The sequence below is a fragment of the Pantherophis guttatus genome, chromosome 6 (assembly GCF_059756535.1).
Source record: "Pantherophis guttatus breed Tessera chromosome 6, ASM5975653v1, whole genome shotgun sequence".
Taxonomy (NCBI): domain Eukaryota; kingdom Metazoa; phylum Chordata; class Lepidosauria; order Squamata; family Colubridae; genus Pantherophis; species Pantherophis guttatus.
The window spans coordinates 28,317,539-28,332,464 of record NC_142068.1 but is presented as its reverse complement, the minus strand read 5'-3'; the positions used below and the strand labels follow the sequence as shown (position 1 = coordinate 28,332,464).

Here is a 14,926-nt window from a genome sequence, read left to right as displayed (position 1 = left end):
TAAATAAACATTATTTTGAAACAAATGATATAAAAATAATAAACCATAATTTAATTAAAAGTTTGTGGTAGTGTAAAGTGGACTGCATCTGCCTAGAACAGTGTTTCTTAACCTAGGTAGCTTGAAGATGGGTGGACTTCAACTCGTTGAGAAACACTGGCCTAGAACAAATCAGACAATTGAGTGGCTGGTTTACTAGCCATGTAGCTTGAAATAGAAGATTCAGTGGTTGCAAATTCATTCTACTGGGCTTTTAGCTTACCAAATGTTTGTCATGTTAGCTTCCAGAAAATAGTCCCTCCTTTTCTGTCAACAACTCTGTTAATTTGTTTTCTCAAGGCTGCTATGATCACCCCATTGAGAGGTAACACATATGCCTTTTTGCAGTTGGCTAATTAGAGTTGCTATCTAGAAATCAAAAGGTGTAGCTTTGCTTCTTGTTTCTCCCACTTTTTTTCTTCCTGCTTTCTGTCTCACGTGGAACCTACCACAGGGTAGAGGCTCTAGCATTAAAATGGTGACAACTTTCAAGTATCTTCCTCCTTTCCCTCCCTTCAGTAATGATAGTTTTCTTTTAAGATGTAAATGTTACACTAAGTTCTGTATCACTATGCACCATAAATATGACCTTTATTGGTTTACCAGATTGAAAAAGAACAGTGATTGTTATTCCAGAATTTGTAGGCTTCCTGTCTGCAGTTGGCATAGCTCAATAGTTAAGTTGGTTTGCCCCTTTTGGAAGTAAAGCCATGGCTTATATTCTACTAACTAGCCAGAAAGAAGCATTTGTGTTTTGGACAGCCTCACATTAAGAGAATTTGGGAAAGGTGTCCTCATCAGTCAGAAGAGAAGCCATGGACACTGAACTAAATCTACCACTCTTCTCTTAAAGGCATTGGTGAATTGTCTTGCTTTTGGCTCATAAGAAAACCTTATTTATGATTGGCTCTGTTCTCAAATAAGAAACTTTCATCTGCTTAATTTCTTTGTCTTGAGGTGACTTTCAACAGGAGCAAGGGCAGATATGCTGGCAATCCCAACAAGCATTTTGAATTAACACTGATACAACTTCAGTGTTGTATAGAATTATCTGATGGAATTATCAGTATCCAAGCTTGTGTTTTTTAATCCAAAGATTTCTTCTTTTTTTTACATACATATGAGTTTTATTGAAGCTTTAAATAAGAAAATAAAAACTAATATAAAGGAAAGAAAAAAGAGAAAGAAATAAAAAACCAAAGAGTTGAAGAAAAGAAAAAAATTGAAGAAAAATAGAAAAGAAAGAAAAAAATACAAAAAACTGGTTTCCTATTTTTTTCACAGCACTTATATTACAAGCCCTCTTTCCAAAACTATATCATAATAGCTTTCTTTCTATAATCTGTCCTATTTAATCATTATTTTTATCCAAAGATTCCTGTGTAAATTAAGAATATTGTGCTAATTTTTTTTTTTGCAAATTATTAAAGTGGTATTGTTGGTTTATGTAAATTTGTAACATGTGTTAATTATACCTTGTGATTCAGGTTTACCAAAAACAAACCCCAATGCTTGAGTTGAAAACTTGTCAAAGGCCATTGCATTTTAGTCCAATGTAGTTTATTTAAAATATGTTCCATTAATTTTAGTGGATCATATTTCCAATTGCATTTCAAGGAAAATTATGACTTTAATCTCCCTATTCTTCATAAGTATGTATTCCTTGCTTGCCATCATGCATTCGAGAATTTGATCATTTGGGGAGGAGATATACTGTTTGTGCGTACATAGAAAGTATGTATATAATTAAAGATACATGTGATGGAAGAATTTTCATTTTAGCATGTTGTGAATAGTGTTCTGACTTGGCCCTGTATCTGTTACTAAAATCTGTACACCTCAATAAGGCCAATATTTTGAAACAAATAAAATCTCCAGTTTTGCATCCCTGCTGTACATAGTTATCTGTTCTTTTATTTGCACTATTTATTTGGCTAGCCCCGGTTAGCTATGCTTGATTCCACAATTTCCTCACCTAGAGAATATTACCTAACCGCTAACTGTTTCTTTGCAAACATGTTTCAAAGTCCTTGCTGTAGCAAACATTCCTAAACGTGGATAACCAGAGGTTCAGTGCCTTCAATGACAAAGTCACCATGTTAATATTTCAGCAAAAAAAAAAAAACAACAACCTTAAACTTCTAAGAGCACATGACAAGAGAAAGTTTGTATCGACTGTACAACTGTTTATATTTCTATATTTCGTTAAAAGACTCTGGGTAGTTTGCAAAGGGACCTGTTAATGGCTTCTAATACCCTATCTACAAATCTTTCATTATTACTGCCCTTCATGTTGGGGCAGCTCTTAGTAATTTTGGCTCATTCCTATATATTGGGACCACAATTTCCAGAGTTCCTAGCCAGTATAGCTGAAGGCTATATGCAGTGGTGGGTTTCAGCCAATTCACACCGGTTCAGGTGAACCGGTGGTTAAATTACCCAGCTCCCGCTATCAAAGTGGATCCTGAGCGCTGCGCTGCAATGGAGAAACAGGCAACGGAGCGGCTGGCGTGAGGGAAGGAGAAGGCCATTTTCCGTCTTTCTGCTCCCTGCTCTTTTTCCTTCTCTCGTGCCAGCCGCTCTGTTTCCCATTTCTCCATTGCAGAGCAGCGCAACGCCCAGGATCCACTTTGATAGTGGGGGAGGTGAAATTTAATAACGGGTTTGCCCAGGGTGAGGTTGGCTATCACAAACAGGTTGTTAAATTATTTGAATCCCACCACTGGCTATATGTAACTTAAAACTTTGTAAATCATATACTGTACCACACATCTTTTTATCTTGAGAAATTTTAACTGTGTAGCACTTCTAGTCGGATTTGATTTCTTTTGTAAGGATATCACAGAAAGCTTATTATTTGTTTAGACAATGAAAAAAGAGTTAATTTTGTATGACTAATTAAAAGCTAAATACAGGTAGCCCTTGACTTACAACAGTTTGTTTAGTGACTGTTTGAAGAGACTTATGACCATTTTTCACACTTATGATGGCTGCAGTATCCCAGGGTCATATGATCACCTTTTGCTACTTTCTGACAAGCAAAGTCAGTCGTGGCTAGATTTACTTAACAACTGTGTTACCAATTTAACAACTGCAGTGACTCACTTAACAAATAAGGCGAGAAAGGTTGTAAAATGGGGCAAAATTCACTTAACAAATATCTTTCTTAACAACAGAATTTTTGTGCTCAATTGTGGTCATTAAGTCGAGGAATACCTGTATATGTTGTTTCTTTATGAATATATTGGTTCAGCATCAGTAAAGACATATTTCTATCATGCCAATATATTACAGAAAAAATTCACTGTTCCCATATCTTATCTTTCGAAAGAAGCATCCAGGAGCCCCAAAACTCAGCCCAGTGCTTGTCCTCAGTCTTTCTCAAAATCACAATCTGGGCTTTTGTATGTCATCATTCTAAATCCAAAGAAGAAAGAAGACAAAATTTCCCATTCCTCTGAGACCTCCTGGCCTGATAACGTAGTCAGATCTTGAAGGACTTGTGGAATGTTGGGAAGGATGGAGCTAATCTCACTTCCAGGGAAGCGAAGATTCCATAAGGTGAGCACTATGGCAGAGAAGACCTGTCTCCTGGGATCTGTCAAATGTAATACCCTGGCAGTTATGAACTGCAGCCCACCTTCTGCCAGACCTGATGGGAGTGATGCAGATGTAATCAGAGAGAGGTCATCTGAAATAACCCTGCCCATGCCATGAAGCAGTTAGCAGAGTAGAGGTGTAATGTGTACCATACAGTAGTGAGTTTCAAATTCTGTTGCTACTGGTTCACTCGTGGCTGCGTGTGTGCTTGCGTGCACGCACAACACTTCTGCGCATGCGCAGAAACATCCAGGCGGTTGGGTGGAGCCTCCCACCACCGCTGCTACTGGTTTGCCCAATCCGGAGCGAACCGGTAGCAACCCACCCCTGGTACCATAATAGGGACACACATAACTGCCTGTGCTGCTGCATTTTGTACCAGCTGAATTTTCTGAATATTCTTCAAGGGCAACCCCACATATGGTGCATTATGGAAATCCAAATAGGCGGTGACCCCAAGGGCATGAGTAACAGTGAGATCTCTGCTCCGTATTTGTTCTGTGCATCTGAGACTGTGCTCTGCTGACATGAAGGCATAAATAATTTCCTCTGGATCTAGAGACTGACTAGATCTGATGCCGTACAAACACACCCATTCATGATGCAAATAACAAATGGAAAGCCTCGAAATGGTATAAAAATGCAGTCTGACCATTAGCAATATCAGACATGCCATCATATCTAGTGGCTTTGGTTAAAAGCACTTCAGAGAAAGACACTTACTGCCCTCTTGTGACCAGTAGGAACATAGGAATATTAAGAATTTTTTACTGCTTAATATGCTTGAATAGTTATTTCTGTGTTGACGTTTGCAGCCTGCACAGACTAAACTCCTGGAATACAGATTTATGGACTGTCCCATTTTTAGATAGATAACTGGGTGGCGAGAACAAGCTCCAATGCTTTCGTCTGCTTTGAACATGTGGAGGTTTGTTATAGAATCCAATGAACTGGAGGAGCAAAAGGCCTTTCTCACCTAACAACTTCTACAGTATAAGTGTCTATTTCAGTTTATAAAAACAAACAGAAAAAAAAAAGGAAGGCTGGTTTGCTGATCCACCACCAGTGGCGAAGGATAAACTGAAGTAATTTTTTGCTGAATCCCAGGTGGGTTGGAGCCATTTAGGGTCAATTCTACTTATTTTTCTTTGAAATTAGTGAAAGTCAGCCATAACTATTCACAGCTATTTCAGTGGGTTTTGACACAAGCCAGTTGTCAGGATGGAACCCAGTGTTCTTCCTTTTCTTGTATTTATATAGTTTTGACAGGAGTGCAATTTCATTAGTATTTATCCGAGTGATGAGGATTTGTAGTACTCCGGATGAAACAAAAGCTTCTGATTTCAGCTGATGTGCATAGGATTCAAACATAGATTAGCATTGTGTCCAAGTAAGTTCCCATTAGGACAGGGGTTGGCAACTTTAAACACTCAAAGAGCCACAAAGATCCTAACCGGAAGCCCCCCCCCCTTCAATTCTGGAGCCGACCGGAAGTCCGGTTCCCCAACCATAGAGTCTCCTCCTAGCATGGCGTCCTTTTTCCTATGCCGACTGGAAGTCCAGTTCCCCCACCATAGAGTGAGTTTCCTCCTAGGCCGGCATCCTTTTTCCTCTACCTGTCCTAACCGAAAGCCCTATCAATTGTAGAACCGACTGGTGACAAGGAGCTGCAGCAGAGGAATGAAAGAGCCATATGTGGCTCAAGAGCCGTGGGCTGCTGACCCCTGCATTAGGACATTACTATTTTGGCTCATTCACCTTGCTGTTCTCTTCTTCATCTCATGCTTAGTAATGTCCTAAGCATGAGATGCACAAGAGAACAGCAAGGGGATTGAACCAAAATACCATGTTCTTATATGGATTTTTATATGTGTTTGGCAGGAAAGCTTTGATCATGAGCTTTTAATTTGTAAAAAGTCACTACTCCCATCATGCAAGGGTTCTTTAACTGAGGTTCATGGTTTAATGTATGGTCCAGAAATCCACTATAGCCACCATTCTGGATTGCTTTAATTTGCAACAATTTATAGTACAGAAGTCTAAGCTGGTGGTCATTTAGGATTCAAATGAAATGGTAAGCCTTCATTAATGAGCTATGCATAGCAGAAATAAGGGTTCACACTCTTCTGCCATTCTTGGATTGACTGCAGTCTGATTTTTGAAAAGGTGGCTTCTGGCTACTATATCAGGCGCGACAAACCAGAACGACACCATGAGCTGATCACAGTTGCTAATTGTTGCTGATTGATTTACAAGAATCTCGCCAGACTGACTGCATTCTCTTGAGAACATCCAGATAAGGGTTTCAAGAATGGGACTCAGGTCTTCATTGCTTACTGTCCTGCAATGACTCTAAATTCACTAGTCTCTTCACTCCTCCCCCTATTTTAGTTGGAGATTCTACCACACCACCAGAGAACATACAAACTGGGAATCCCAACACAAAATGACTGTAAAAGATACAGTCTTGTATAGGGAAAGGCCAGATGGCTGTGGCCAATCAGAGTTTGTTTGTTTGTTTGTCAACAAGTTCAAGGAAACAAGTAACAGTATAGACATAGACATGGACACATATAAATAAGCAAAACATAGTCATAAACACATGAGTACATATAAATGGGAACAGTAGACAGGGATGGTAGGCACACTGGTGCGCTTATGCACGCCCCCTTAGGGACCTCTTAAAAAACATGAAAGGTCCACGGTAGACAGTTTAAGGTAAAAGGTATGGGGATTAGAGAGACTAACAACAGGATCAGATAGAGCATTCCAGACATTTACTACTTTATTGCAGAAGTCATATTTCCTATAATCAAGATTAGAGCAAATTACATTGAGTTTGACTCTATTGATAGCCCCTGTGTTATTGTGGTTGAAATTAAAGTACTCATTTGTAGGTAGGACGTTTTGGCAAATAATCTTATGAACTAAGTTTAGGTCGGAACGTAGACGGCGTAGTTGAAGGCTATCGAGGCCTAAAATTTCAAGCCTGGTGGTATAGAGAATTTTATTTCGGGCAGAGGATTTGAGTACTCTTCTAGTAAAATATCTCTGGACTCTCTCTAATGTATTGATGTCTGAAATACAGTGAGGGTTCCAGGCAGGTGAGCAGTATTCAAGTATAGGTCTGGCAAAAGTTTTGTATGCCCTAGTTTGAAGTATAGTGTTACCAAAGAGAAAACTTCGTAAAGTAAGATTGACAACTCTTAATGCCTTTTTTGCAATGATGTCACAATGAGCTCTGGGGCTTAGAACTTTTGAAATGAGTACTCCTTGACAGAGTGTGGGTCAACTTTTAGATGGTTTCTGATTGGGACCGTTACTAGATTAGAAGAATACTAAAGTACTAAAGACCATCTACTTGGTGAGATTTGAGATGAGTTGGGTCAGAAAAAGTTGAATTGGAATTTCAAAACATGAGAGAGATTTGTGATGGTAATGGAATAAGCTAAAAGTGTGGGTTTCCACCCCAGTTCTTACCAGAGTGTGTTATGTGAACATAGCCATTGTCTTTTTAGTGGCAACACTCTTATCTCTACTTAGTAGAGTCCTTTTTTCCCCCTCTTTTCAAGGAATAAGTGAAACCGACACAAGGGCAGGAAGTTTAAATCAATTTCTATTTATTTATTTATTTTCTTGTACAATAATAAAGAAATACTTTGTTTTTTAAAAAAGAAACAAACTCTGGATATAACTGTTTGTTCTGATTTTCAAGCATACACATATGTATGCAAATTATTCTACACTGAAAACAAATGCTCACACAAGATGGCATATAGCATAACAAACTGATGTAAATAAAAAGAAGTATTAAAGTATTAACACATAAATGAATGTAGTGTATTAGGAAAACAGAAATATTGGTTTTACCATCCATTTCCATTCTCGAAAATAAGCATTTAATTTCTCCAGCTCTTAAAAAAAACATTGGCTTCTCCAATGCTTTATTTTCAATTAAGTTAACATCCAATACAGCAGTTTTTAAACATCTGCCTTCATTTGCACTTGGCATATTAACTCCTTCCAGTGGTTTAGAAGGATAATTTTCAAGTGCACACACTATTAACACAGGACACTTTTCAGCTCTGTTGGATCTTACTCTTACCTTCCATGAACTTAAAACAAATTCCGGAGTACAGTCAATAGAACAGCCCCTATTGCAACAGGAAAAGTTTTGTTATTCTATTCCATTTCTATCTCACCATTTTGTCATGGAGTGTCATGGTAGCATATAGCACTTTCCTTCTTTTAATTCTCATAAACACCCTGTGGTGTAGGACAGTTAACAAATAGACATGGCTAGATGCTCAGAATACATCATCGATGAGTATGAACCGGGATCTGAATCTCCTGAGTCTTAATTCAGGAATAGTCACTAGACACCATGCTCATTGCACATCAGCAGGGCACAATCATTTAAATGAAAGTTAATTTGAATTTACAGTGGAATTCTTAATCTACTGCTAACAAACCTCAGAATTCCCTAGAACTTGGTTTGAAAAACAATGACCTCAAAACTTCCCCTCACTCAAGATTACAAGCTGTTATCCATATCCCACAACTTCTATATGGTCGGCACTGAAGTGGCCTTTCCCTAACTTAAAATCCTTAAATGGCAGTATGATTGCTCTACTTCTATATATTTTTTACTGCTGACAAATGTAATTTAGTGTAAAATATGAAGTAATTAAATACCACAAATCATAGTCTTACAACGAAAATTTATGAAAAACTATTAGATCAGTAAGAAATAATTGTTTGCAAAGCAACCCTTAAAAATTAAAACAGGATTTTACAACATAAAATTGACTTATTCATTCATTTTTTCCATTTTTGTGAATACTGGGATCTCCTCCCCCCCCCCCATCTCTACTATTAGATGCTTCACTCCTTAAAAATAATAGTTCTGGAACTTTAAAACAAAACAAAATTAGCTCCTTTGTTCTAGTTGACTTTGTTCTAATGCTGCATGATGCCTTCATAGGTTAACTTATTTGCTCGATTTATCTGCCTTGTACTATAGTACTAAACCAGCCTTGGATCTGCTAATTGAATTTCAATTGGTCCTATGGGACTGAATTCTGGAAATCAAATCCCAAAAGACTTACAGGGCTGTAAACTTGTCAGTCAAAAGTATCTATGCACCCCTATTCAGAAATTTTTCCCACTGAGTACAAGAAGTCGTAGGGCTAGGAAACTGCTGAGAGCCATAAAAGTAAATAAGATATACTGCTAGTTACAATGCAGCTTCCCACCCCCACACCATAGAATGGTTCAGCATTATTTCTATTAACCAGAACCCACTAGATACAAAATATATAGAAAATGGTAGTTCTTTTGCTGGCAACTAGTCTTTCAGATTTTTCTAGTGGGCAGCTAGATTTTTCAAACTTTGCTCTTGTGACTCTTAAGCTTATAGCATTTACCTTCATCATGGTGAGGAATAAGGATAAGAGTATTATTTTCTCATATGTTCCCCATTCACTTATTTATGTACTTCAATTCCAGAGTTATCACAGCTATGGCAATAACAAGCATCCCTAGTGATCTCTTCAAAGAAGGAAGTATGCACAGAATTCCTTCTTCTACTTATAAAAATTATAGGCTTACTAGGTTTAGATTGCAAAAACCTAGATGTAGATCATTGAATGGTAGCCGAATATAGTGTTTTCCATATCTCCTTGCTACCATTTAATGGCCATTTGGATTTTTGCAGTTTGCTACAATTCTCTACAGTAATGTGTTTCAAACTGTGGAACCTCCAGGGTTCCATGAAGATGTAATGGAGCTATTTCTGTATAAAAAGACTGTTGTTAATCTCCATCCCTTGAAACACTCAAATAAAGCCATTTTTAAAAAATTACTAGTGTCTCTTGATTTTTTTTTCTGGGGCTTCTGAGAATTTTTTTTAATTAATAGGATCTGAACCAGAAAAGGTTTGAAATGTCTGTTCTAAGGCTTTAATTTTGCTTCTCTGCCCATCGTTGCTTTCATATGGGACTAAGACAATATTCTCTTTCTGCTCCGAAGTCTCTCCTAGATCCAGCTGGGGCCTGGATGAAGTTTAGTTCCTTCTCTAAGCCACTTTCACTTTAAATTGAAGTCATTCTAATTCATGCAGTCTAATTCGGGAAAATCAATTCAAAGGAGGTAAATCATACCACATACACAACTTGGAAGAACTCCTTTGGTATCTGTTTTTGGTTGTACAAAATGGAACACGATGTTGGCTACAAATGTGTGGAAAATGGCACTTCAAATATTAATGTGCATTATTGGATCTGGTCCTTTTTTAGAATAAGTGAGCTACCTTCAATTGAAGCTTATTGCCAGCTAGAAGCCCAGTCTGTCACAGGAAATATTACTATGAATGTCTTAAATCTGTAAATCTGCAGAAGTCCAAAAATTGCCAAGCAGTCTGATTCTGAGTGAACAAGAGTTCTATGACAGTGTTTCTGCAGCTTTTCGATGAGCACAAAAGCACTGGCCATACAACAAAGTAAGATTTGGATCTGCCTTTAATAACTTCCTGTTTTTCTAAGCAGGTAAGGAAAAAAAATCAAGAAAGAAGAAACTTGTTCACATAGCTAAAATAGTAAACATCGTAGGAGTGTCTGGTTTTCATATCATGGCTGATAATCTTTAAATAGTGAAAACATGCAATAACATTTCTTAAAGACAAATCTCTTGCTCTCTTAATGATTAATCCTATATGTTAAGTGAGCAAGCAAAATGAAAAGAAAGAAATGAAAATAAAATAAAAGGGAAAGAATGCCCATTGGTGGAAAATATTTTCTAGTAGGTGCAAGGATCTGCTAAAACAAACTAATCTACTTACTTATGTCTGCCTACCCTGCCCTTATAAAACAAACACAACATATTTTCTGGGTCAAATATTAAAACTTCACAAATATTGGATTTTGTTTTTTAATCGCTCATGATTAAAAAATTGTGAAAAGAAAACTAGCCTGGTGCATTCAGAACAAATACCTTCAAGTAACCATTCTCCCGCAAAATAGTGTTCACCAATATTTAGTTGATCCACTGGGGTAATCCCCAGAATTGACTTTGTAATACTCCAGCATTGCTATCTGCATTCTCTCCTTAGCCACTCTTCAACCTATCTTATTGACTTCAAACTAACATCTATTTCACCTGCCTTTTTTCTTCATCAAGCTAGAAAATATGGGGCATTTACTGCCCAGTTCTGTAATACAATGATGAATGTTTATTGGTATGCTTGAAGCCTAGCAGTATGCTTTACCTCTTTGTTTGGTTTGCATATCACTGATTAAGAGGCCTGTATTAATTATAATGCCTTCCATAGAAAGATATTTTTTCAATATAAAAAAGCTTAATGTTCATAGATTATAAATAAAAACAATTTAAAATACTTAATCTTAGGACGTCATTTGCATTTCAGGCAAAATGAGTACTTGAAATCCTTGATGCATTCTCAGTCCCAGATTCAACTATTTAATAATCTTTATATGAATATAGCTAGGAGTACACCAACAATAGTCTTTTGTCTCATAGGCCAGAATTAAGAAGCAAATGACTAAGAAGTTAAACACTTTTGCTACACTGACAAAGAGATGTTGGCTTTCACCTAACTGATAAAGTGAAGCTATTATTTCTAGCTTGTAAAATAGGATCAACAAAATGTATTTCTAAAAAGAAAAAAAGATGAGGTTCTACAAAATTGTTATTGTATTCAATAATGTGACAGTTTTTCTCCAGAATTTGATTTTGCTAGATTTTTTTTTGTTTGTGTATAACACAACAACAAAATTATTGTTTTTATGATTCATCTTAACATAGTTTTTAAAACAGCTCCATATAAAGTGTACTTCTTTAAAATGAAATTAAAAAAGAATGTAACATATATAATTGCATTTTTTTCATTTTCTATATAGTTTAAAAATGGCAGCAATTAGTATCAACCTGGTTGATTTTATAACGCAGTGGTAGTGTAAAAACAACAGCTAAAACATTTCACTTTTGCTTGCTAGAAACCATGTAGCAACTGAAAAACAGTAAAGTTTGTGCTTTGCAAGTTTTTAAAAAGTTGCTCTCTGGTTGACTTGAAATTGAAAAGAAAAAAAGCTGTATTCCCTACAATGTGAGTTTATTTAAAATAATGATTTTTCAAACTGTTGTAAATAACAAGCATTTGGTGCAATTAAATATAATCACAGAACTGTACTTGAGTGTGTGCTAGGTTTTTAGAACCAAGCAAACTTCTGCAGTCTAAAACTTCTTACAGACATCACTTTCATGTCCTTAATTGTACACTTAACTGTGTGTAACTGATGACCGTTCAGGTCAGACATGGTGCAAAAAACCCCCCACCCCTTTGTGTCCTCAAAACACATCTAGGAAAAACTTACATTTAATATCTATAAGCAATTATAGTCCTTAAAACTAGGGATGTGTGATTATTGTATGTGTGTATATTTCAAATGTAAGTTATTGTCAATGACATCCTGATCAAGATTCATTGACCTATAAAGGGGCTGGAAAAGTCAGCAAAGGATTATGCTGGTTAGCTGAGGGGCTTGAGGAGGCTTGGCCTTAAATTCTAGAAATGTTGGGTTATCAGTTACAACCAGGTAAGAAAAGGTTCATTTTTGTTGAGGACTGATTCCACATCACTAAGGATGGGGATCAGGTCTTCGGACTCTAATGTCCCAAGGTCAACGTTTGTTCCTGGAAGACAGTCAAGGAAGTCAGGAAAGCGTGTCTGTTGGGAATTGATATTCATGGAAGTCTGTGCTACATTTTCTCCTGAAAAATAAAGAAGAAATGAATTGAGTAATAGTAATCTAAAATCATAGGTTACCTGACCCAAACTTAGTTACCCATATCTAGATTTCAGTCCAGAACAGAAAGCTAAGGGTTTTATAAAAAAAAAAATCCCAGCAGCAGTCTTTTTCACCAAGGTACCAAGGAAATATGCCTTAACAGTGCACAATTTAAAATTTCATCAGGAAGGAGAGAAGAGGGTAAAGGGATTCTGTCCACAAATCTAAAACAACTCCTTGGTTGGACACCCACACTAGACAGGCAGTTTTAGAAGGCTAAAAAGATTCAGGGAGCGCAGTTTCAGTACAATGTAAGATTAAAATTGGAGAAAAATTGGTATGTAGATAAACTTTTGTGGGCTAAAAATCAGGATCTTCTTGGTTTCATACTGAAGCGTATGCAATATCAATCCTCCTGGGGATGTTGGGATAGCAGTTCTTGTACAAATTGGAAGGTGAAGTTTATTCAATAGCTGGGCAATTGAATATATAATACAGACAAGTATAAAAGTGTCATTGGCTGAGCCTATTGTTTATAATTTTGTTAAGAAGAAAAATACACTTCTTGTTCATACCTGTGTCCATCTCATCTACATTGCTGAGGAAGTCTTCAGGTGTAGTCGGTATGCTGTAACATCCTAAGCCTAGGCCACTGTCTGTGCTCTGCTCCCTGGAATGGTATGGCCCACTATGAATTGAGACATGAAAAGTCCGTGGTCAAGACTGTGCCCATCACATGTCTGTCCCCAGAATGGCTTACGAAATCATTGGCTAAACTTTGGACTCTAGATAGCTCTCAATGTACTTCAGTATTTTGTGAGTTCCCCTGTGACAGGTTGAAAACACAATCACAGAATTTGGCAACTGGAAATTTTATTTTTCTTAAAATAAAATATATACATTACAAGATATGGCATCATCATTTTAGATCTCCTGGCAATTTGGTAGCCAGTGTAACTCAAAACCCAAATAACATAGGCCTAGATCAAGGAGTGGAACCATATCTCAGTAATAGAGTACACATTTTACATGCAGGACCCACAGAACAATCTCTATATTCATTTAAAAAAAGCTTTATAAAGATGTATCAGTGTACTAAACAAGGCTTCCTAGCCTTATCATAGGCTCCAATTTTTTATCTTCCAGTCTACTGATCCAACTACCTGCAGTATCCAACCCTGCTCCCTTCCACTTCTCATCCTCTCTTTCTCACTGGTAGCTTTTGCATTGGCAAACTATGTTGACTTGCATCTTTCATCCACATTTGTTCCCACTTCATCTTCTTGGCACCTGCTACAATCATTGTGCAGGATACATGATTCCCAATCACAATTTCAGCTAAGGAGTGGCACCAGTGGTTGTCATTCTCGTCCTGTCAAATGATGCCAGTTGTTTAAAAAGCAAATGGCAATGTCAATCCAAATTTGCAGTGACAAAGACAGCACCCATGTGAAGAGGTGGCATCTAGTGTACAGGTGTTTTTTCTTAATTATACATAGAATAATTAGGAAATTATCCTAATTTTCCTAATTATACATAATATACCAAATTGCCCTTCTCAGGCTAAATGTCAATTTGGTATCCTATAGCCTCCTCTGTCTGTTTTCATATGAGAAATACCTTCGGCCAATTTTCTACACACCACTAAAAATGCAAATACAGAGTAAGCAGATCACAATCGATCAGAATCAAAAAGATTAAATGGCTATTCAATTAAAGCTTTTGTAACTCACAAACAAAATTGCCACTATGGAAATCTCTATTCACATACTTTAATAGGTAAGCAAAGGCCTTTATTATAGAACATATAATGGCTGGTGAGCAAACATGGTACTTGCCTGTTCAGAAAGGGATCTGACCCATTATTTGTAATAGATCTCATGTCCTGTGTCATGTTAGGTGTGCTCACAGCAGTCTGAACTGGGGCAAGGTTCTCAGATTCCATGGGAAGTTGTCTGTACAAATCAGCTTCCTAAAGGTAAAAAAGAACACTTATTGTCAGTGTTGGTGCATGGACAGCCAGAAATGCAAAGTACTGTCTGAAAGTCATTTGAGTCATTCACAAACACAAATACACACAATCTCTCTCTCTCTCTCAATCTCTCTCTCTCTCTCTCTTTCTCATCTATCTTTTTTCCTATTCCTCTGATTTTTAGCAGTAGTTGCTATTATTTCCTCAATAAAATACAGCAATCTTTTTATTATTCCAAATTTTGTTTGAGAGATTCATATACACCTTTTGGAAAGCAGTAAAAGCTAATGTAGAAAAATGTAATTCAAGATATGGAATGCAGAATAAGCTTTTAAAGAAGGTAACAGGCAAAGAAAGTGAGGGAATATCAGAATGTGTTGTAAATAAAAATGTTTATTTCAATCAGCAAAATATTCTAACATCTAGTTCTAGGAGTTTGGAAGGGTAGTTTGGAGAGATATATTAGACAGAAGGAAGGAAAGAAGGAAGGAAGGAAGGAAGGAAGGAAGGA

At 36.9% G+C, this 14,926-nt stretch overlaps 1 protein-coding gene across 1 annotated transcript in view; it reads right to left on the bottom strand.

Moving 5' to 3' along the window:
* Positions 1-7,237: 7,237 nt before the first annotated feature.
* WWTR1 (WW domain containing transcription regulator 1) overlaps positions 7,238-14,926 on the bottom strand; it is a 93,189-nt gene continuing 85,500 nt past the window's right edge. The window contains exons 4-6 of the mRNA XM_034439259.3: positions 14,282-14,415; positions 13,019-13,131; positions 7,238-12,426 (exon numbers count right to left, since the gene is read on the bottom strand). Coding sequence (XP_034295150.1) covers positions 12,242-12,426; positions 13,019-13,131; positions 14,282-14,415 — 432 coding nt within the window. The 3' untranslated portion in view covers positions 7,238-12,241. The remainder of the gene's footprint in view (positions 12,427-13,018; positions 13,132-14,281; positions 14,416-14,926) is intronic.